Source organism: Hippopotamus amphibius, chromosome 1 (assembly GCF_030028045.1).
Source record: "Hippopotamus amphibius kiboko isolate mHipAmp2 chromosome 1, mHipAmp2.hap2, whole genome shotgun sequence".
NCBI classification, from domain to species: domain Eukaryota; kingdom Metazoa; phylum Chordata; class Mammalia; order Artiodactyla; family Hippopotamidae; genus Hippopotamus; species Hippopotamus amphibius.
The window spans coordinates 212,382,693-212,406,315 of NC_080186.1; the positions used below are offsets into that span (position 1 = coordinate 212,382,693).

General features: G+C 35.7%; 1 protein-coding gene across 14 annotated transcripts in view; it reads left to right on the forward strand.

Moving 5' to 3' along the window:
- Window positions 1-23,623, forward strand: part of SSBP2 (single stranded DNA binding protein 2) — a 311,861-nt gene that overhangs the window by 278,784 nt on the left and 9,454 nt on the right. For 12 of the 14 annotated variants that reach the window (XM_057740161.1, XM_057740146.1, XM_057740074.1 and 9 more), the window contains 5 exons: window positions 9,002-9,037; window positions 10,816-10,870; window positions 14,470-14,540; window positions 17,295-17,373; window positions 19,649-19,677. In XM_057740161.1, the coding sequence (XP_057596144.1) occupies window positions 9,002-9,037; window positions 10,816-10,870; window positions 14,470-14,540; window positions 17,295-17,373; window positions 19,649-19,677 (270 nt within the window). The remainder of the gene's footprint in view (window positions 1-9,001; window positions 9,038-10,815; window positions 10,871-14,469; window positions 14,541-17,294; window positions 17,374-19,648; window positions 19,678-23,623) is intronic. The other 2 variants (XM_057740080.1, XM_057740113.1) reach the window with 1 other exon arrangement.

A 23,623-nucleotide genomic window follows, 5' to 3' on the forward strand; every position in this document is an offset into this window, starting at 1 on the left:
GTTTTGCTCAGTGCGTCATTTCAGGAGGCATATGATGGTGGTTTGTCCATTACTTGTGACGTTAACTTTGATCACTTAGTTAAGGTGGTGCTTGTTAGGTTTCTCCTAGCTTGTTAAATCACTGTTTTTCCCTGTGTAATTATCAACTTGTGGAGACATTCTTTGACAGTATCATAAAGATCGTACTTTAATCTGCTCCTTTTGCTATCCATTGATGATTCTCGCCTGAATCATTTTTTCACTGTGTTGGTTGCCAAATGACTATTTTCTAATTCTTTCTTCCCTTCTCCACTTATTAGTTGACTTTCTACTATTAGAGTTTTTCTTTCTTCTCCAGTCATGCATGCATATTTGATGTACTCGTGGATTCTTACTTTGTCCAATAGGTTGTTTTTTAATACTGAAATCGTCTCAGATTTGTCCGGTTAGAACCCCTTCAGGTGGGATCGTTTGTCCTTTTGACATGTCCCCATTATTGTTTGAGCATCTTGAAGCTCATATTTTCCCAGCCTTGGCTTTGGAAACAGTCATTTCTTGAAGGGTCCCTGGTTCCTTTTAGTGGAGAGTGGTACTTAACACCCACTGGAGTGATCTAGCTTCTAGCCCTCTCAACCAACAGAACTAGGATACAGATGCATGTACATACACACACCAACACACATCTGTATCTTTCTGTATCTATGCATATTAAAACCAGGAGTGCACAGTGCAGCATTATTTACAGTAGCCAAGACATGGGCGCAACCTAAATGTCCATCAACAGATGAAAGGATAAAGAAGATGTGGTACATGTATACAATGCATACATACAATATATGTGGTGTATATATATATATACACACACAATGGAATATAACTCAGAATGAAAAGGGAATGAAATGATGCCATTATCCTACTAAGTGAAGTAAGTCAGACAGAGAAAGACAGGTATATGATATCACTCATGTGGAATCTAATTTTTAAAAAATGATACAAATGAACTTATTTACACACAGAAACAGACTCACAGATATAAAAAACAAACTTACGGTTACCAAAGGGGAAACGTGGAGAGGAGGGATGAATCAGGAGCTTGGGATTCAAATATACACACTACTATATTTAAGATGGATAATCAGCAACAATCTATTGTATAGCACAGGGAACTCTACTCAATATTCTGTGATAACCTACATGAGAAAAGAATCTGAAAAAGAATATATGTATATGTATGAGCGAGTCACTTTGCTGTAAACCTGAAACACAACATTGTAACAGCTATACGCCAATAAAATTTAAAAAACATCCACAAAAAAAAAAAAAAAACTATGAGTGCACACTGGTGCTTCAACTTCATGTCAACACAACAGAGTTCATTCTAGACTTTCTGCACTCCATGTTTATAACTCACTTCTCTGAAAGGGAGACATCTGCCATTTCCCACAATACATTCATTTATCTGCTTAATCTTTATCTTTACATAGTTTTGTCATATACAAGTGTTTTGATCAAAAATGTTTTTGGCATCCTTTTACATGGCAGCAGGAGAAACATTTTTAAGGACAAATTTATGTTTTTAATTCAGAATAAGAGTATGATTTTTACTTTTAACGTCTTCACTCTGAGCATTACAGTATTGGCCTGAAATTCTTATTTGGAAGTTTCTTTACAAATCTACCAACCATTTTTTTCTTTTTTATGTTTTTCACAAAGAAATGGACATTTGGTTTGAGCTATAAAGCAATTTCTATCATTAAATAGCAAGCACTTTTATCTAAAATATCTTAATTAGCTTTGTCTGGAGACAGTTTTGATTACAAGGTATAGAAAACTAACGGGGGGCTTCCCTGGTAGCACAGTGGTTAAGAATCCGCCTGCCAATGCAGGGGACAGGGGTTCAAGCCCGTGAGCCACAACTAATGAGCCCACGTGCCACAACTACTGAAGCCTGGGCGCCTATAGCCCGTGCTCTGCAACAAGAGAAGCCACCCCAATGAGAAGCCTGCGCACCACAACAAAGAGTAGCCCCTGCTTGCCACAACTAGAGTAAGCCTGCGTGCAGTAATGAAGACCCAACACAGCCAATAAATTTAAGAAATAATAATAATAATAAATTTTAAAAAAGAAAACTAACCAAACTGGGCTCATATTGAAAGAGAATATTACTGTATCATGTATCTGAAAAGTCCAGATATAAATTTGCTTTGGGGTACATCTGGTTCCAAGTGTTCAAATAATATCATCAGACCCCATCTCTACTCATCACTTACCTTTGTTTTCCTCATCTGGCAAGGAGGCCATGTGAAGTTCCAGATGTAAATCCTCACAGCTCCCTGCTGAGCACAAAAGAACACAACTGTGTCAGTTAAGCACAGGTACTGGGAATAACTAACTGAACTGGATTATCTCAAGTTGAGTACATAGGCTCATTCATGAACCAGTTATGACCCAGGGGTACAATGCTGTATCATCCAGGCCTAAGTCATATACCCACTCACTGAGCCCCACAGAAAAATAAGGAAGGTATGGTTCAAAGAAAATTCAACAGGGCTTCCTAGGTGGCACAGTGGTTAAGAATCCGCCTGCCAATGCAGGGGACACGGGTTTGATCCCTGCTCCAGGAAGATCCCACATGCCGCAGAGCAACTAAGCCTGTGTGCCTAAAAAAAAAAAAAAAAAAAAGGAAAAAAAAAAAAGAAAATTCAAGAAAGTGTTGGCAGAAGAGGAGATAAGCAGAAACAACAGTTATTCAGTATAGCATTGTATTCATCAACTCACTAGCTTGACAGGAAAAAGAGAAAACCTCTTTAAGGAAAGATGAGGGTCTACTGTAGTGATTAAACCTAAGAGAAGTGCAAATATTTTATTCCATTATTCCAGATAGGCCCTGCCCTGTAAAAATGGATGCTCGTTTTTTAAACAGAACACTAAAAAAGTAGAGTATTTTCAACTTTACACTGACACAGATAATGTTCCCCTCCCAGATTTCTAGTGAACTGAATTTCAGTGCTTCTAAGGTGGTTTTGAACTTCACAGTTGATGAAAGCTACTTAGCTAAAATGTTAAGCTACTTACCTGATCATATTTTTAATGAAGCCAAAAAACCTCTAGTTATTCTGCTTTTCCCCCACCACAGCACCAGCCATGGATATTAGGAGTCAGAATATTTCAGAATATTTGGATTGTCACGGCTCTCGAATTTTCTGTCTAGCTTAACCAGACAATACATATGGCTCTTAATTTTATCATCTGTCAAATAAGAGATTCTTGTAGTTCTATGATGATGAACTTCTACCTCTCTGGTCTTACCTTCTACATCTGCATTTTCATGTTTCATTTCGTATTAATGGATATTTTGTATAGCATGTGGGAGAGGGGTGGAGGGAGGAAATTCATTACATTGGGAAGAATCTGGTCACTAGAGGTGGAGAAAAGCCTGGACAGAAGTAAAGAGAAGGGGAAATGCAGGCAATATGTGAAGAAAAATTATTAGATTCTTAGTGGCTGGGGATATAGATTTGGAAGGCACAGAGGGCAGCAATACTGAGAAAAGACAAATGGGACCATGATATGTTCAGGGCTTTGAATGCTGATAAATGTGGAATTATCGTCTGTGTGGAACAGAGCTGTGTGTTATGAAGATAATATATAAAATGGATACAACAGGAAACAATATTAGGAGAGTACTATAACAGGCCTTATAAAATGTTGTCAGAGCCTAAGGTAGAAGCGGTGGAGAAAGGATGGCAGAGATAAATGTCACACATAGAATCAAAAATATCTGGTGATTTGTTGGATTTGAAGAGAAAGCAAGTGAAGAAGTTGAAGGTGATTTCAGGTCTTCGAACCTAGTTATCAAAAAGGTTGGGAATAACACAAACTGAGCTAGGGACATAGGAAAATATTCAGGCTTAGAGGGTAGACAGTGAGCTTTGTTGTTGGAAGGTGAAATTTCAAGAATTTGTAGAACACCACCTTCAAATTCTTCCACAATGCTTAATTAATCCATATTTCTATAATTGTGGTTAATGTGTTATAATTTAAATCTATAGCCTTCAACCTCTGCTGAGTCCTCACTAATGTGACCAGCAATTTTTTTTTTTAACTCTTCCTTACTCACCTGCCCTTCCTGCACTCCTTATCTTTGGCCCCTTCTCTAAACTTCTCATATTTTATAGAGAGAAAAAAAAAAAAAAAAACACCATTAGACTCAAATTTCTTCAAACTCTACCCTTACCTCTCATATTATCAGACCTTTAATCATTTTTCTTTCCACTGGTCTCAGAAATGTTCTTCTCAATGCTGTTTTATCTATTCTCTTTATCCCACGTCTTGATGTCTCTGCATATCTTCCTCATTCTTTTTCTAAAGGAGTCTTTATTAATCCCTTTCCATGGATTTGAACTTTCTCTAACACTGTGTCAATGAACAAAATCCCAAGACAACCTTAAAACCCCCAGTCTTTCACTTCTCTAGAGCTGGGAGGGGGCAGCTGATGGAAAACTTCTCTTAACCCTTCCTCAGTCTCAAACCACCATCCAGTGTTTCTCATGCATTGACTCCCTCACCACCATTCTACTGGGCAGTGAATTCCTTGATCCTCTTGTCCTTTTCATTACTATGTGGTAGTGCGATGCCCAGAATACGGCAGGTGATGAAGACTGATTGAATTGACTTCTCAACTGTTTGAATTCCCATGAAAAGTACTATTCTAAAGATTACTAGTGATCTTCTACTCAGCAGCCAAACATAATGACTTATTTTCTGTCCTCATCATACCTGACCTTTGAAATATGTGACACCTTGATTTTGTTTAAATGTCTGTTCATTTCTTTTTTTCGTTTAAATAATGTTTATTTTTTCGGTGTTTGTACTAGCATATTCCTTTTTCTTATTTATTCTTAGGTGTGTCACAGAAAGGTTGAAAGACTTGAGCCTGACAGAGCTCAAAAATAAGCCTTTTTATAAGATATTTTCTCCTGATTTTCCTCCAGTTCATTATCTGTCCTTTCTTAATTGGTAATGTTCTTTAATTCCAATCTTGGGCTTTCTTTTTTTTCATTTTAACATTTTCAACTATCACTAAATCTAATCAAAACCTAGATTAAGTATCATACCCAGCACAAATTGGAAATTTATTCAGTTGAAGCTTTATCTCTAGTCCTGATCTCGAATGAGTTCTAGACATCTATTTCTAAATATCCATTGACCAGATCTAACTCAATGTCTAGTGCTTTCAAATTCAACACGTCAGACATTCCCCAAACTTGTCCCCCAGTTCCTAAATCCCCTATATATAAATTAGTAGCACCATCATCCACCCAGTCAGCAAGTTGGAAACCTCAGAATTACTTTAACTTCTCCCTCTCCTTGTCTACCACAGCCAGTTTGTCACCAAGCCCTGTGAAGTATATCTATGAAAGTCTATCAAATTCTCTTACTTCTACTTATCTTTTTTTTTAATTAATTAATTTATTTATTTTATGGGCTGTGTTGGGTCTTTTTTTTGCTGTGTGTGGGCTTTCTTTTTAGTTGTGGTAAGTGGGGGCTACTCTTCATTGTGGTGCGCGGGATCCTCATTGCCATGACTTCTCTTGTGGAGCACAGGCTCTAGGCACGTGGGCTTCAATAGTTGCAGCATGTGGGCTCAATAGTTGTGGCTCACGGGCTCTAAAGTGCAAGCTCAATAGTTGTGGCACACAGGCTTAGTTGCTCCGCGGCATGTGGGATCTTCCTGGAGCAGGGATCGAACCCGTGTCCCCTGCATTGGCAGGCAGATTCTCAACCACTGCGCCACCTAGGAAGCCCTCTACTTATCCTAATCAGCACTGCCTAGAATACTTTTTACCATTTCTTGCCTAGACTTTTTGCAATGGTTTCCTAACTTGTAATCATGTTCCATAATGCCTCTAGAGTTATCTTACTAGAACATAAATTTGAACATGTCTCTCTGAAACCTATGACTTCCTGTTTCCAACAGTATAAATTCAGTCTGACCATATAGCCTCATCATTTACCATAATCCCCTATAAATCTCACACTGCAGCAACTGTGTAAAATTACATAGCATTTCCCTAATAAAGTGTGTACTTTCACATTTCTTTCTTAAATGCTGACCGTTCTCTTTGTCTTTCTAATACAGCAGTCCCCAACCTTCTTGGCACCAGGGACCATTTTCATGGAAGACAGTTTTTCCAAAGACTGGGGGTAGGGGTGGGGTGGTTTGGGATGATTTAAGCGCATTACATTTGTTGTGCACTTTATTTCTATTATCACATCAGCTCCACCTCAGATCATCAGGCTTTAGATCCCAGGGGTTGGGGCCCCCGGTTCTAATGGACTCCCATTCTAAGTTCCAGCTGCCCAGCTCAAATATATCTTCTATACCCACATAGTATTTCTACCTATATTGCTATATTTTGTTTCTCAGACTAAACTGGCAGATACTAATGTAATTTACAAGAGTGTGGGTTCCATAAAGTACTAGGGGTAGGAGCCCAAATCCTCCTTTTCTCTAAATGAGGCAAAGACTATGAAGGTAGAAACAGTGAGTATAAACCAAAATTAAAGAGTTTGACGGGGCAAAAACGGAAAGAAATTGTACTAGAGGCGGTAACAGACTTTCTAAAGTATTTTTAAATGTTTATTATATTTAATGCTGTTTGAAGGAACCATGAAGAGTGAGAAGTTAAAAGTATAAAAGGAACAAGGACTTAAGGAGAATGGGATGGTCGGGAGGGGCTCGCTTTGGAAACAAAGATTTCTTTTTTCATACCTGAGATGAATGGATAAAATTTTACATCTGTAAATAATGAAGTGTTTAGTTGAAGATGTAGGCATAGCAAGAATTTGATGACTTTAATGTATGACAGAAGGGCAAAGTACCAACTCAGGATGTTATAACCACCAATGAGAGCCAGCTCACAAAAGTCATTTGTTAAAAATTCAGGAGTTTTGTGATTGTTAAATCATTGGTAGCTTGAAAACTGTCATATGGGAATATAAATTGGCAAATGCTACAGATTGGGAGTTTTCCCCCTGAGTTTACGGGCACACCTCTAGGCTGCTTTGGGGCTTCCATAAAGGCTGAACCCAAATGCGTCCAGGTGTTCGTGAAGACTAGGCTGGAGAACATGGTTATGTTTTGGATCTTGTCAACCCTGTTTTGTGTTTCTTGCCAGGAACTCTCTACCAGGAAACAGAAAAGGTGGCTAGAGGGTGATCAAAGAGTTGCAGGTTAAGAAAGTAGACTTCGGGATAATGAATGTAAGAGACTGGAGAGAGAAAGAAAATGCTGGCAGTGGCATGGGGGAGGGGCAGAGGCAACTTAGCGGGAAACCAATAGGACTTGGTAAAACCAACACGGAGGGACTGTGATGGGGTAAGGTTCCGGCTGGGATACACAATATTATTTGTGAGTGTAATGAGGAACAAGAAAGACGTCAGTCAGGAAGCTTGTTTAGATCTCTGTGCAGAAACTTTTAGGATGCAGTCGTGCTTACAAATGGAAAAGGGGGGTATAATGTAAAGTGAAGGAAGGGCAGTGAGTGTAAATTCCAAGGATCTAAAGAGGGGTTAGATCACATCTTGAAGTTGCTTAAGGATGCCGGTAGGCAGTAGTGGCAGCAGAACGTGAGTCGGGTGCTGAAGTTATAAGGAGTCGAAAACTGGAGCCAACAGATAAGTGGGTGACTTGGAGAGGGCAGGTGCACATGTTTAAAATAAGAAGCAGAGGACGAATAGTAGATCATGAACGGCTAAGGACCCAAGAGAGAAAAGCTGTATGCATTCGCCAAGTTGAGTAAGTGTGCACTGCCACAGGGATCCCGATGGTCATCACTAGTGACACTGGGCACACCGGTCACAGCCCCCTGTGGTGCCGAGTTACCCGTAGGCGGACGAGCAGAGGCTCAGACACCTGTGGTCTGTGCTTATGGCAAAGCAAGGACACCAAGCAATGAGAAGAGCGTTTTCAAATAACTAAGGATTAAAAATCAAAGGAAAACCATAACTTTGTTCGATTTCTTTCTGCTTACTTTATGATTTCATATTATTTTCATGTTTAATTATAAGGAAGGTCTGGGGTGGAGGGAGCATTCAGGTACAGGCACCATCATCTTTTTCCACTCTTAAGGTCCTATTTTGGCCCTGGCTGTCTTATTCCAAGAAGATAGTAATTATTCGCTTTTTTCAGGATAAGGCAAAAATATCTCTTCTGGATGTGCGAAAGATGAGGGATATACGCTAGTGAGCTTGTGTGAATAAAGAATATTTGGATTTAACTTCTCTATTAATATCCACACTTAAGGGGTTATTTTTAAATATATGTTTTCCAGTTTTCATTTCTTAAATTATCATAGCAGTGTTGTATTAATACCTTCTAATCTCTAGAAAAGAGCTTAGTTAAGAGCTTGATTTGATGGGGAAAAGGGACTATGTTACCTATATCTGATCCCCACAAATTAGTAGTCTTTGGAGACTTACATTAACTGACAAAATCTCTCGCATTCATTATATTGTTTTCTAGAAGCTAATTAGAAAGGAAAAGGGGGAAAGGTGAGGTTTATATATCAAGTATTGACCCATACTGCGTGAATAGAGAAGCCTGAAACCTGTCTTTAAAAAAAATAATGTATCCCAGAATCCACATAAATTAGAAATTGCATCTGTAAAGGCTACTAATTTGAAGAATTATGGTTTCTGGTTTTTAGCTCCACAAATATATATCTTTCTAATTACAGAATAAGTGTCATTAGTATCAAGCAGTGAGTACAACTGCCCTGAAAGCAATATAACTTGAAGCTGTAACTCTAAGTTCCTCTTGACTAAAATCCTCTCTTTTGTAAATTCAAGACAATTCTGCATTTTATTCAGTTTTCTAGCACTCAGACATATATAAATGCCTTTATCCTTTGTGGTAAATTTTACACCTTGACAACAGAAAATAGATTCATTTTAGGTCAATCTCCATACTGCCACGTGAATCAAAATATGCATATTTTTTGTCCTGTTCATGTTCCAGATACCATACTCCTCAGCATCTCCTGGGAATTATGTAGTAAGTACATTTGGGTTTGTTTGCTCATAAGAATTGATGTTACGTTTTATTTGGGCAATGAAATAGTTGTCCAGATGTTAAGAAGAGCCCCTGTGTATTGGCCAAGAAGTGAACATCTGATTTGTATTGAGTTGTTTCGTCTGCCAACCTCAGTACATTTGTCGATGTTTATTAGTGAAACAGTTATCAATCTGGCCAAAATTGCCCTGAGTACTTGTGTTTTACTTCAGCATATGTTTCTGTAAACCAGTACAATACACTCTGTCCAATCATGAAGAAAGTCATCCCCAGTTACACAACGAGATGCTTGAATCTGCAGTTCTTCAGAATAATACCCCCCCCCACCCACTCGACATACACAAAGTCTAAGAAGACATTAAGCCTTCTCCCAATCACAAAAAGAATCAGATAGCAGAATAATGACTAGTAATTTGGGGGAGGGGGTAGTTTTCTTAGAAATTGAGAGCACTTCTTCTTCTTATTTAGTACATGTTAAAATTTTCCAATTATTTACATTCATCAAACTAGCGGGTTTTACATGACCTTTTGAATTTACAAATGACCTTTTAACCATCATCAGATTATAATCCTCGCTGCATCTCGAAGCCATCATAGAAGATAATTTGTTACAATATTTAGAGGGAAATGCCTAACAGAGAAGCAAGGATAAAATGGTAAAAAGGAAAATCTTCCGTAAAGAAGTTTTCAGAGGTGGTGGTTAACCAGAGTAGGAAAAAAGGAGTACTTAGGAAGATCAGTGAGCATCTTACCCTCCATGGAAACCATGTTCTAGGAGCAGAGTGAGAAGCACACACTGTTTTGGACCTGTTAACTTAGTGCACAGTATTCCTTTAAGCTCTACAAACGAAGGAAGTTTAAATTTTTTCACATTCTCTATGAAACCAAAATTAAAACCAAAAATAAAAAAGTTTGAGTAAAACCTATTTTTTCTTAGTCAATAATAAGCATGAGATATATATATATATATATATATATATATATAGTTTTGTGAAATTAGAGACTTATTTGAAAGTAAATTTAAGCTGTTTAATAAATAGCAACACATACATTATTTGAAATAATTAGTGGGCTATGTCTGTGCGCTGTGTATGAAGCGAACATTTAGCCACTTAATAATTGCCTGAATTATCCATTTTGGTTGTGTGAAATAATTAACTTTAGAGTCACCTAATATCCATTTCAAATTGATTGTGTACCTACAGCCTTAGGAACCCTCACGTTAGTCAGCATTACCCCTCATTTCTAATTGATGCGATAGCTGAAGGTACAGTGCATCAGAAGTGTTGCAATTGATACTAGCAGAAAAAACAGCATCAGTGTGTTTTTTTTTTAATGTGTGAATATCTTTTGGTTTTCACTTGCCTATAAAAACCAGTGATACAAAATACAAGAAAATTACAATAAAGTAAATCACAAATACACATGAATTATTTCTATTTTAAGGATTTGTAAAGGCCCTATTAAATGGTTTCTCCTTAACCTCATTATACCTGATGTGATTAAGCCATGAATTATAGATCAGCGTTACAGGCTCATTGTTTCTGTCAAACTTGTCAAAACAATCTCAACATATTTAAGCCAAATTATGGTTTGCATAACATTGAAATGATCGTGCATTTCAAAGAAAATAAATTATGGAAAAAATACATTTCCTCTGCTGTTTTCAAATTGGGTTATTATAGAGTCTAACTTCTGTTTTTCCTTATATTATTAAATGCAATGCCTTATTTTTACTGAAATTTTGTGTAATTATTTAGGGTCCTCCAGGAGGTGGAGGGCCACCAGGAACACCGATCATGCCTAGTCCAGCAGGTATTGTAATCACACCAGCCACATGGGCATTTGATTCTTAGAGTAAAATCACAAAACACAGAAATTGTTATGAAAGAAAGTTAGTAGTATCCTTTACCTCATTGGTGGTTTCACAAGTCGAGTAGAGGTAGCAAGTAGGAAGAAATCGTGTTTTTAAGTAACTATTGTCCAATTACTTTAAGCATTTAGAAAACTCTTGTTGTGTAGGTAATAGATTCAGTCAGAACGAAAACTGTTGATCTGTATGAAGTGCTCAATAATTTATCTGACTAAAAGTTTACTTGAGACTGTGGAAAGATCCAAATCTCACAACTTAAGAAAAATTCTGCATAAGTAACACATGAAATACATGGATCCATTAAGTTTAACACAGCAAATCAGACCCACCAAACCGAGCATCTAAGATGGATGTGGATGTGCTTACAATATCACTTATCCTACACACCTATAGGTATTTATTAGTTCGCTAATCCACTGTGTAGTGGAGAAAGTTTTTTAATCTTTTAAACCAAAATACCTAAACATTCCTGGGATCATGTAATTATTTTAAATTTCTCTCTCATTTGAGACTTTAATACAAACTATTAAATGTGTCGTATCTTGAGGCCTCTACTGGTAGCACAGCCCTCCTAGAAAGTGCCTGGCAACATGTAGCAAGAGCTGTGAAAAAGTTCATACCACTTGACTCTATAATCCTATTACTAGAAGTAACTGGAGGTTCAGTCCAAGAATCATGTAGAATGATGCTCACTTGTTACAGCCAATAGTGAAATAATAGAAACAACCTTCATGCCTAATCCAATTTTAGTGATATTTTTAAATTAGTGTTTTATGGACTAAAACGTAGCCATTAAAATTATTGTCACAGAATTTTTGACACAGAAATAAATGTTCATGATTTAATACAATGTGATCACAATGTTGTTTTAAAATATATTACACTGAAGTCAGGGCCTTCCCTGACAGTCCAGTGGTTAAACTCAGAGCTTCCACTGCAGGGGGCATGGGTGTGACTCCTGGTTGGGGAACTGAGATTCCCACGTGCCATGCAGCATGGCCAAAGAAACCTAAAATATATTACACTGAAATCTAAGAAGTAGATAACAATGAAATAGGTTAAGACTTTGTCAGTTTTAACTTCTGGGTAATGAAATATATGGGAAATTTTTATAATTAGAAAATTGTTTTATTATATTGCACTGTTAACTTCATATGTTCTTACGAGTTTGTTGAAATCTGATATACAGAAATTTGAAATATCATTAATCATACCAATAAATATTTTTAAGTTTTGAATCTTAAATTTAGAAAAAGCACAAATTTGATGATTAATTCAAAATTTTACTTTGCTTCACTAACTCTTTGGAATATATCATAAATATTTCATGGATCTCTGTCCTCAGAACATCTTCAGTGAAGTGAAACAGAATTCACTGAAAATAGAATTATACAAATTGAACATCTTGCCCACATGTGCATTCCTTTCAGTCAAGTTAAGGTTTAATTTATGAAGGTAGCATGTGATTAATAAATACTTCACTGCAGTACTCAAAGAAATTTTTTTGAGTGACACTGAACTTTGCAGGTGATGAGTAATCTGATCACTTCTTCCTTTCAAGCCAGAAACTGCCACCAGTATATCTTGCTAGCTTTTCTGCATACTCTTTTATGTACTCATCATTTATCACAGTCAGTCCTCTAATATGAAGCCAATATCCCCCACCCTCCAAAAAAATAGGTGCCAGAATATCTATTGTAAAGGTTTTTTTTTCCTGTTTAAAAAGAAATCAGACATTTTCCAAAAAAATGCCAATTTCATTCCCTCAATGTTTCATTTTCAGATGAAATTATATTTGGTTGGTCTTAAAAGCAATAAATTTTTTGTTCTGCCTTTTAAAAAATATACAGCCCATTTTCCTTTCAAATTAATTACTAAAATTAGTAAGTAAAAATAATAAGGCTAATAAAGGTGAAAAACCATTTGAAGGTTTCCTATGTTTAAAAAAGAATCCCAGCTGTTCTGAAAGATAAGTTTTAATGGGATAGAATTTATGCCATGAGTTGAATCTAAGTTAGCAGATATTTATTGTCTATAGTACACAACATGAGTAAGACATGGTCCCTTTCCTCTCAAAGAACTTATAACCTAGTTTGAAGCAGGAGGAAAGACTAAGACAAAATATTACCTCTATTGCAAAGCAGAATTCAGTGGTGGAGGAGCACTCACACACTTTTAAGTATCGGGAAAAATAAAACTTCATGGAAGAGGTAGTATTGGCAATGAGCCTTGAATAGTGAGAGTATAATTTCAGTAAGTGGAGATTGGGTAGAGAAGATGCTTGGAGGAAGGAAGAACAAAAATAAGGTGATGAAAAAGGATGATCATATGCAGGAAATAACAAGTAGCCTGGATTGGCAGGAGTATAGTGTACATAAGGATGTAAAAATAGTTAAGGCCACAAAAGTAGATTAGGAGCTTACTTAGTATAAGCAAATAGAGGTCAGCCAAAAGTGGGCATTTCAGCTTTCTCAACAATATGATGTATTAATCTAGAAACAAAAAATAACATTAGGTTTATGGATCACTGTTTGCAAACAAAGGATAAATAGCATCTAACCTACTCTAAAATAATAATGTCTAATAATCACAAAATAAGAGGAAAAGTAATTGTCCATTTCTCACTCTACAGTTATTGCCATGAGAAAGTAAATGATTTTTATCTTTTGCCTTGAATCAGTACAAAACATTTGAAAAATATCTTTCAAAATAGAGGCCTACAACATCATATTTAAGAGAACGATATAATTGTGGAAAAATAGAAAAACATTTTATAATCAATACTTCCTAAATATAAAATATTAAGCCTTTCACTCTAGGCTGTACATTATAAACACATATACTCAGAGACTTAATTAGGACTAGCTGATAGACATGAAATGTAAAATGTTACATATATTTATGTGGATATACACTACAGTTATTTTTATTATAATGAATCAAGAATGAAATTAATGAAAAAATTTCATCGAAAGTTGTACTAGAGGAAGCTGGCTTTTACTTCAAGTAAGAGAATTTTCTTTCCATTTGTACAGTCTTGTTCTAACCTCTTTCTGTGGGAACTAAGCCAGGATATTCTACCAGCTTTTATTAATTATTAGCTAAATAAACTTTTTTAAATTGGTCTATAAGAAGCATAAGGAAATAATAACTAAAAAGCTACTAAATCTGAATTTTAGGAGATTTTTGTTATATGTATACATATAATTGCTTAGAGAAGTCAAAAGGTAGCCATGTTTTTTAAAGAACATTTATTGTAATTCTTTAGATTTTTAAAGTAGTATTGCTCTTGACCTGAATTATTCAAGTGATTATTCCTAATATATTAGGTAAATATTCCCAACTTATGACCTCAGAATGATAGTTTCTGAGTCAGAAAGTGACTTCCAGATATTTATTTCTGAACATTAATAATGACTATTTATTTCAAGTGCTGCAGCTATTAATATGCATGTGTCCAGATCATCTTTGATTATTACCTTGTGATGACTTGGGCATAAACTATAATGAAAGATATTAATTCAGTAATATTTTGTTTCAGATTCAACCAACTCTGGAGACAACATGTATACTTTAATGAATGCAGTACCTCCTGGACCTAACAGGCCTAATGTAACTATGCATGTTTTTAAATTTTTGGAATGCTTTTGAAGACTCAGACTTTACATACATTCCTTTTCCTTGATACCGTTTAAGCTTTATATTTTATTATCCAGGATCTTACTAGATATCAAAAAATCAAATTCTGTGTCCTGCGTTGGAAAAAAACATAACATACAGGACAAGAGAGTTCATATCAATGTAATGTAAATGTAAAACAGAACATAATTATAAAATGTTGGTATGTAGCCTTATTTTATCTCGAATACCTAGTAATATTGATTATTTGAAAATGACAGGTAATGTGTAATCATATGTACACCTCATTCTACACATGACTGATTTCTTCAGGTGGTGGTTTCTTTTTTCCTGATAAACTTGAAACTAAATTGGGAAGTTGAATATGCTTGTTTCCCTTTAAATGTTTGAAATCTGGAGTTCAAATATAGAACTGAAGCAGTTCTACAAAAGGAACTTGGGTGATCTTAATAAAGCATATGGTCGTGATTTTTCCACGAACACTTAAAGAAAAATGATATTTAAGACCTACATGTTAACAAAAAATATTTATAGCAAAATACAGTTAATACATGTATATATATATGCATAAAACATAGCTCAAATTAAAGAAAAAATCAAAACATGTATAAAGGACTTCCAAAAGTATACCAAACACTGGGGATGAAATATTATAATTGAGCTTCCTAGCAGTGAGGACAGCAAAGGGAAACTTCAAATTGTCAGCATGCTATGGTGCTTGAAATATGGCTTGTCCAAATTGAGATGTGCTGCAAGTATGAAACACACCCTGGATTTTGAGGACTTAATGTGAAAAAATGTCTCATTCAAATTCTATATTGACTGTATCTTGAAATGATAATTTTGATTATATAAGTAAATAAAATTATTAAAATTAACTTCAGCTGTTTCTTCTTACTTTTTAAACATGGCTGCTAATAAATCTAAATTTACTTAGATAGTTCACATTTGAACCTTGCATATTATTTCTGTTAAGCAGCACTGCCTCCAGTTACCAGTACTCCCTTTATATAATCAAATAAATTCTTCTTCAGGAAAAAGAAACAATTTCATGTCAGTAATGTCTAAAAGGTATTTTCACAGAGATTCTAAAGAACATCGACTATGATCATGAACAATGTTCATTTTAGAAATGCAGCACAAATATAGGAAAGCTCTTCATACTGCAATCTCATATCTCAAAACTTGATATTTGAAAGGGAGGGAATAGGGGAGGAAAGCAAGAGCATATGGTACTGAAGACATTCCTGCAGGCAAGTGTGCTCCATTCTGGTTCTCTTACTTGTTCCAAAGATAAGAGATTCAAGAGAAGTAGAAGATGAACACGTTACTCTTTCAAATGTCATTCCTTTCAGCCAGTGGTAGTAAAGCAAATGGCTGCTGAGGGCTCGGACTGCAATGTTACGTGCCTCAGGTATAATCCCTACAGTCGTAGTGCTGTGTAAAGCACAGTGGATACCAGATAAAAGGACCAAACTAAGGAGGTTCACAGGCTGTGGGCCTCGCCAGTGCCAGTTTCTCAGCCCAGATCTAAACGATGCTTTTGAGAAAAGCTGAAAAACAATAGTAAGTTCAAAGCTAATTTCCTCGACCTCTCATTAGAGGTGTCCATATTCCAAGTTGTTTACTGAAGAAAAGAAAAAAATCCATCCGTGTGCTTTTAGGCAACAAAATTTCAGGCAACAGAACTGGGAAAATGTGTAAGCATGTGGCTTTGTGAGCACAGGGACGGAAAGCCATCTTATTTCCACACAGAGCTGACGGTGTACACAGTGTCTACTGAGGGCAATTCCCCCCCAAAGCCTATATGATTAGTAACCACCACCATCCCATCTCTACACATACGTACACACACCACATTCAGTATTCTGCACCATACAACATGGAAGAAGTGATTTGGGCGTGGGAAATTTTAAGAACAAGTGTTTTCAGTAGGCTATCTTAACTATAAACATAAGGTAATTATAGATGGCCTGTCTTCAAACTGGGGTCTGAGTTTCCTTAGACGTATTCCAGGGACTTGAGGGAAAGACTGAGCGGGCAGTCATGTACGCTCCACCACCAATTCTGCCACAGCGTATCTGTTCACATCTGTGTTGTACTAGGTTTCACTTGAACATAAAATATCACTACTTTAAAACATGTTAAATATAACTATTGAACGTCTAATTGTCATTGAACTGACATAGTTGAGAGTGCCAAGAAGACTTGGCTACATTCAGCTATCCCCAAGGAGCTAAATGTATTTAACCTGAAAGATGAATTTATTATGTCCATTTGAACAAAGATAGATTGTCTGCTAAGAAAAATATTAATGTTGGCATATAATGTACAATTATTCTATTAATAAGCCAATACCTTTAGCAGCTTCTTAAGAATTACCTCTGGTTTATAATAGCAAAATTTGTCAATAGTATAGTAGAGAATATTTCTCTTCTCATCTGCACTGGAATATATGTGCTCTCCAGTTAAGGGTATCTGAAGAAAAATTTGGATATGACTGAGGATTAGCCTGAAGATTCAGAACATAGAGATGGAATGAGGGAAGTAGCCGTGCAGTTAGAGAATCTAGAAGGCTGGAAAAAAATCTAGGAAAATCATCTCTGTAACTTAGAAATGAAAATAAGTTGTTGAAGTGTCTTACCATGTTAAAGATAGATATTGTAACATTGAGATAAACAGTTGTTTTCAATGTGATCATAGTCATTTTCTCCATTTTTTAAATAGTTTCCAATGGGCCCTGGGTCAGATGGTCCCATGGGTGGATTAGGAGGAATGGAGTCACATCACATGAATGGCTCTTTAGGTAAGGCTGTTAAGTCCCGTGTTCAGAAATGCTTTCAAAACAAAGTCTTAATTCTACATAGTGAATATTACGATTTGCAAAGTTCTTCTGTGTATAGGAAGAACTCATTTTTAAATGCTTCAGCTTTTACCTACAACTGATAGTTTAATCCATAGGCTATTTGCTATGACGGCTGGAGATCATTTGAAAAGTCAGATATGTGAAAATTGTTCTAACCTAGCTCATATTCACAGGTATTTACTTTAACCTATCAAAATCTGAGTATTTATGGTAAAAGGAGACACTGCTGCTTTGGGCACCTAGAGGACTGCAGTATCCTCTCAATGGGTTTCGTTGTCTCCAAAGGTCTATAGACACAGTCTCAGAGGAACTTCAGTTCTCTGCAAGAATTTCTTGCTTTTGTTTTTGCATTTTAATGTTTGTCTCTTTTTAAAAAATAAAATCGGTAATCATATTCTGGATAATCTGAATGATTCTCTTAAGAGAGAACACTGCCCACGTTGTCTGGGTCCGTGATAAAGCTGATTTCAAGTAGTGCAAATAACAGTTTGTACACATACTTCATAAATGATGTTTTCTTACCAAATGAAGCCAAATATCTGCAAGGTGAACAAAAAGTTTCACAACAGTGAGAAACAGATACAAGTGGTACAGAATTGAGCTCGTCACACAGCACATTGTATATGTAGGCAGGCCAAATGCAAAACCAAAACGAGGGAGAAAAACATCTATTTGTATGTTACGTTTATCATCATATATCAGACTATTTTCAAAGTTGACAGTGGGGTTGGAGGTTTGTGATAATTTTTTTCTTCTGAAAAAGAACCATCTTTTACTTAAGTTGGAGAAATTATGCCCCTGATTAACTCAGATTATACACAGATCTCACAACCCCACCCTAGGTCAGGAAATGCTATCCTCTGATACTTTGAAAAACTATGTGTAACTTCAATAATCAAGAAATTACTTACAACACTTTGATAGACTTTGTGCTTTTCAGGATCCATGCTTCGTTTGCCTAGATTTCAAAGTGTTAATTTGCACTGTCCAGTTATGGTAGTTGCTAGTCACATGTGACTAATTTTAAATTAAATATAAAATTCAGTTCCACAGATGCACAGGCACACATCAAGTGCACAGTCACACGAGCTAACGGCCATCGTAAGGGACGGTGCAAAGCGACATTTCCAGCATCTCACAAAGTTCTACTGGACAGCACCATTCTAGAATTTTACTTTCTAATTTATTGCAAACTGATTTACTTTCCAGTCTTTTCATTTGTGAAAATCATTCACAAAAAGATGACATTTGGTCATGGTGAGAAGATTCTCAGTTATATTACTCACTAGAATAGAATGTGCAGAATAGTCTCACATATACTTGTCATCTATAATGAATATTATTGTGTGTGTTTATATGTACATAGTTACATAATTAAATACATTTAGTATTTAATAATTTATTATGTCTATTTATAAATTAATCACGTTAATAAGTCCTCACTTTATTTGTGACTGTCTACTGAATGCTATACTGTTAAACTATTTTTATGCCAGGAAAATTAAATAGTTAAAAATAAAGCTAAAATTATGGCAAGGATCTATTTTTCTTTGTTACCTAAGTTATGATTCCATTTCTTAAGAAATTAGTATTGATTGTCCATTTCTCCTAAGAATTAAAATAAAACTGCAGTGTTATATTTTGAAGACATTTTTACTTTTGATAGACTGCCATGAATATTGATTGCTGCCAAAATTTTAATATTAAAAATATCAATACTTTGATTTTGGTTATTATAGTAAAATATGGTTCAGCATATTGTCAGCTATTGTTGCAAATGCCATTTTGTATTTTATCAGATACACGGAAGCATCATTTCGGAAAATAGAGATCTGTCTCCTACTCTCTATTTACATATCTATAAATATATATATATATACACACATGTGTATTAGTATACACATTTTAAAATTTTGAATTGAATCAGATATATATGTCTCCTCTTTCACTTTTAGGAATTTATGATAGCAATAGTTTTTTATTCCTCCATTACCAAAAAAAGTAGATGATTGGGAAGTAAAGGTACAGCTCTTCCTTGCATTTGCCATCAGTACACAGTAGAAAAGTAATTTTTCGAGATTCAAAAATGCAGAAGACATACACTGAAAACAAATACAGTGTACTTCATTACTGCATTTGTTTATATTAAAGGAGTATTTAATTTATAAATAGAATCATTACCTAATAAAGGCTTTCTTTCCATATTTTGTTTTAGGCTCAGGAGATATGGACAGTATTTCCAAGGTGAGTGTTATGTACTCTGTGATGTTTTTTATCTGTATTTTATTTCACACAGAACTCTTATTAAGATCATGAGAGTAACATTATGAACTTTGTTCTTGAACAAGAGTTCGAAAGTAGAAAGCCAGACATAATTAAGTAGAAGTTTAAAATATTAATGCATATAATCTGTAGGAAAGGGTAAAATGAGTCTTTTAAGAATGTTGCAAAGCATGCTAGGATTCATTTACAGGATGTGGTATACATGATTAATTAATACCCAAGTAAATAATAGTTTCATCATATTATGATGTTACACATTTGTAAAGCAAACTGACGTAGTTTAGATAATCTTTTGAAAATGTAAAGAAGTCTAGAGCAACATGAAAAGAGGTAAATTTTAAAAAGTGGTTATTATATGCTGTAAGGGCATTGCATTTATACATCTCATTTGTCTTTCAAACCCTTATCAGGCAATGCTGATGTCCTCAATCATTATTATAGTTCCACAAAGTAGAGGAAAATTATATTAATAGAAGTAGGAAAGTGACCTTTCCAATAGCACACATCTGTGTTTTTTCTCTGTCAATCATCTGAGCATCTAAAATTAATCCTTTGCTAAGATGCCTTATATTTTTGAAGAAGAATACCTAAATACTTTTTAGGTCATGATGAATTTTAAAATAGTTCTCTGTGGGTCAAATATATATTTAGAATGGCTGAAAAGAACTAATTATTAACTACCACCAGAATGACTCTCTCAGAAGTCTGCTTTATATCAATAAATACAGAAATTCATTAAAGGATGACTTCATTTTTAATTCCACTTTGAATTTATATTCGTGTATAATAAAGTAAAATTCCTGATGCCAAGGAAAATAAAATGAAGTTGAGCTATGGAAACTTCAAAATTAAGACTTCAAGCTAAAAAAACAAAAAACAAGAGAGAGAGTTTAATTGGCATCCCAATGTTGTATCTGCATCGCTTGGCTGCCTGGCCTGAGAAGTTCAGCATGCACATTGGCTATCTGTGTTTAGGAACAATCAGGGAGCTCTTTTTCTTTTCTAAAAATAGATAAATATATACAATGGGCACCATCTCACCTCTGTGAGAAATAGTATTAGGCCTTCAAAAACCTTCTTTTCAACATAAGATTCATTGTGTAATTCCATTAGAGCCTTCTTTCTGGGAAGCACCTTTACAAGTCAGATGACCAGATGGTAGGGGCTATCTTAGGTATCTAACAATTGATGTTGGCTGAATTGTGCTTTGTGGTCACAGTAAAGTGTCTGAAGTTATATTTGAGAAGCATATTCTAATATCTAAAGTAATTCTTCATTACACAAAGGCAGGAACATCCAGACTGCTTTAAGGCCATCTTCCTAAAGCTTCTACTACATAACCTGGTATAACTACATAGATGTAAACAAAACACACTTTAAAAAATTTTAAGGACCATAATGACAAATGAAATACCATCTTCTAATCTGCCCTCATATCAGATCTATTGCTATTCCTTCTGTGCTTATTTTTGCATTCCCATCCCCAGAAACAAGTTTTTCCACCACACTGTGCCTACTGCTAACATTCTCCTGCCTAATGATGTGTTTATTCTTTAAGCATTAATTGACCACCCATTGTGTACTTTTGTGTTCTGAGTATTGCCTTGTGCACTATGGGGAAATACAAAAGACTTCTTTAAATACAGACATAATCTTTGCCCTCAAGTGATTTATACTTAGGCAGGAATTCCTTCATTCCGTAAACATTAATGCACCAAGGCATTATGCTGGACTGTGAAAATCCAAAGATAAACAAGATATGGTCTCTGCCCTCAAGAAGCTCAGCATAACTAAGGAGACCAAACAAATACAATAAGGAAAAACTTTTACAAAGGAAAGTTCAAATACATTTCAATTGACGTGAGAGTTATGCCCAAGGGAATTCCCTGGTGGTCCAGTGGTTAAGACTTCACGATTCCACTGCAAGGGGCACGGGTTTGATTCCTGGTCAGGGAAATAAGATCCTGTGTGCCATGCATTGCGGCCAAAATAAATAAGTAAAAATAAAGGAAAAAAATGTTAAAAAAGAAAAAAAAGAATTATGCCCAAGTAATAAACTTGCCACTTAAACAACGTACTAGAAATGACTAGTTGCATCCACCTTCACATGGGCTCCTCAGCACCTCACTTCTGCCCTGCCCCGGCTCCTCGTTCCTTGGCTCCAGGCTCTAACCAGGCTGTCTGAGTGATGGTACCACTCTTGTCTGTCCCATCTCCACTACGCTATAGTCACTTTATCTCTAATCAGCAGCATCAAGCGTATGGTACACCCCCTCCCAATTATTTTTTCCCTACCTCTTTCTACTCACAGCTTAACTTTTCAGTCTTTTACTCCAAGCTACGCTGAATTCATTTTCCCCACCCTCCTCCTTTTCCAGCACATGTCCAGCTATCTCAAACTCTCTCCTCCCTTCTCTCTTATTTCCTGGACTCATTACTTTTCTTCCTATTCATTTTCTAGTCATTCTTGTTTGTGAATCAGAAGATGACCTTGACCACTACTGCTTAGAAATTTTGTTCAAAATCCCTCTTGGGTCTCCAGCTGCATCTTCCTAATTATACAATTAAACCTGTATTTTGTCAAGCATCAGTATTACATTTTTAAAATTTCTTACTCTGTTTTAAAAAGTTGTTTGATCAACCTATGCCCTTTTTGTGCATTATATTCTTGCCTTGTTGATGAAACCTCCTGGAGACACTGCACACAAACATAGCTGCAGTTAAATGCAACGTACACACAGTTCAGTGCCACCCAACCGTCATAACCTGCTCCAGGCTGGTGTTTGGAACTACTGTCTCAGCTGTGCCTCAGATGCCAATACGGAGTATGTCTTTAGCTATATCTTCATCATGTCACTCAGCGACCATGGACAGCACAATTTCCTTAAGACTCCCCATTGGGCAACTTCTGTTGTTTTCACACCATTTTAGAGAGATTACCTCAGATTTTTTTAAAAATATCCTATCATTTCACAGTTTTCAAATATACCCAGTGAGCTAGATAGGAACAAGTTTCCGAGATCCAATATTAGCTCAGTTTTATATGTTAAATGTGTCCTTTAATATTCCTCTGTGTTCTTATATACACCACCACCACTACCCCCCACCTCCCCCCCAAAAAAAAAGTTTAGAGCTGAGCCACCATGCTATGAAAAGATTGCACGGAAAACAAACAACACCATGAAGTGTTTTATAAGTATTTAAATATTAATGTAATGTTACTTTCAAACTTTATTTTTAAATCAACACATTGAGGCAAGAATCAATTTGAACATAGCCAAACTTTCAGAATTTTAAATCAATAAGTGATATCACTTATATGTAGAATCTGAAAAAAGGGTACAAATGAACTTATCTACAAAAGAGAAATAGAGTTACAGATGTAGAAAAACTTAATGGTTACCAGGGGATAAGGTAGGGAGGGATAAATTGGGAGATTGGGATTGACATATATATTCTACTATATATAAAATAGATAACTAATAAGGACCTACTGTATTGCACAGGGAACTCTACTCAATACTCTTTAATAGCCTATATGGGAAAAGAATCTAAAAAAGAGTAGATATATGTATATGTGTAAAGGATACACTTTTCTGTACACCTGAAACTAACACAGCATTGTAAATCAACTATACTCCAATAAAAAAAATTTTTTTAATAAAGAAAGAAATTACACATGGCAGAAGTACAGCAGAGCCTGGGAGCACCCAATTTAGTCAGAGAGATGCTGCTCTTCTCAGGGCATCTCGTGTACTTACAGCTATCAGGGTGTGCATATTACACAGGGATGGAGAGGGCTCGTTTCATATGTTTGTTTGAATGTGTTTAAGGATGCAGCTTCCAAGTACATGCTCAAATACCTCTATGTAGGGATGTTAGATTATTTTTTATTCCACAATTACCA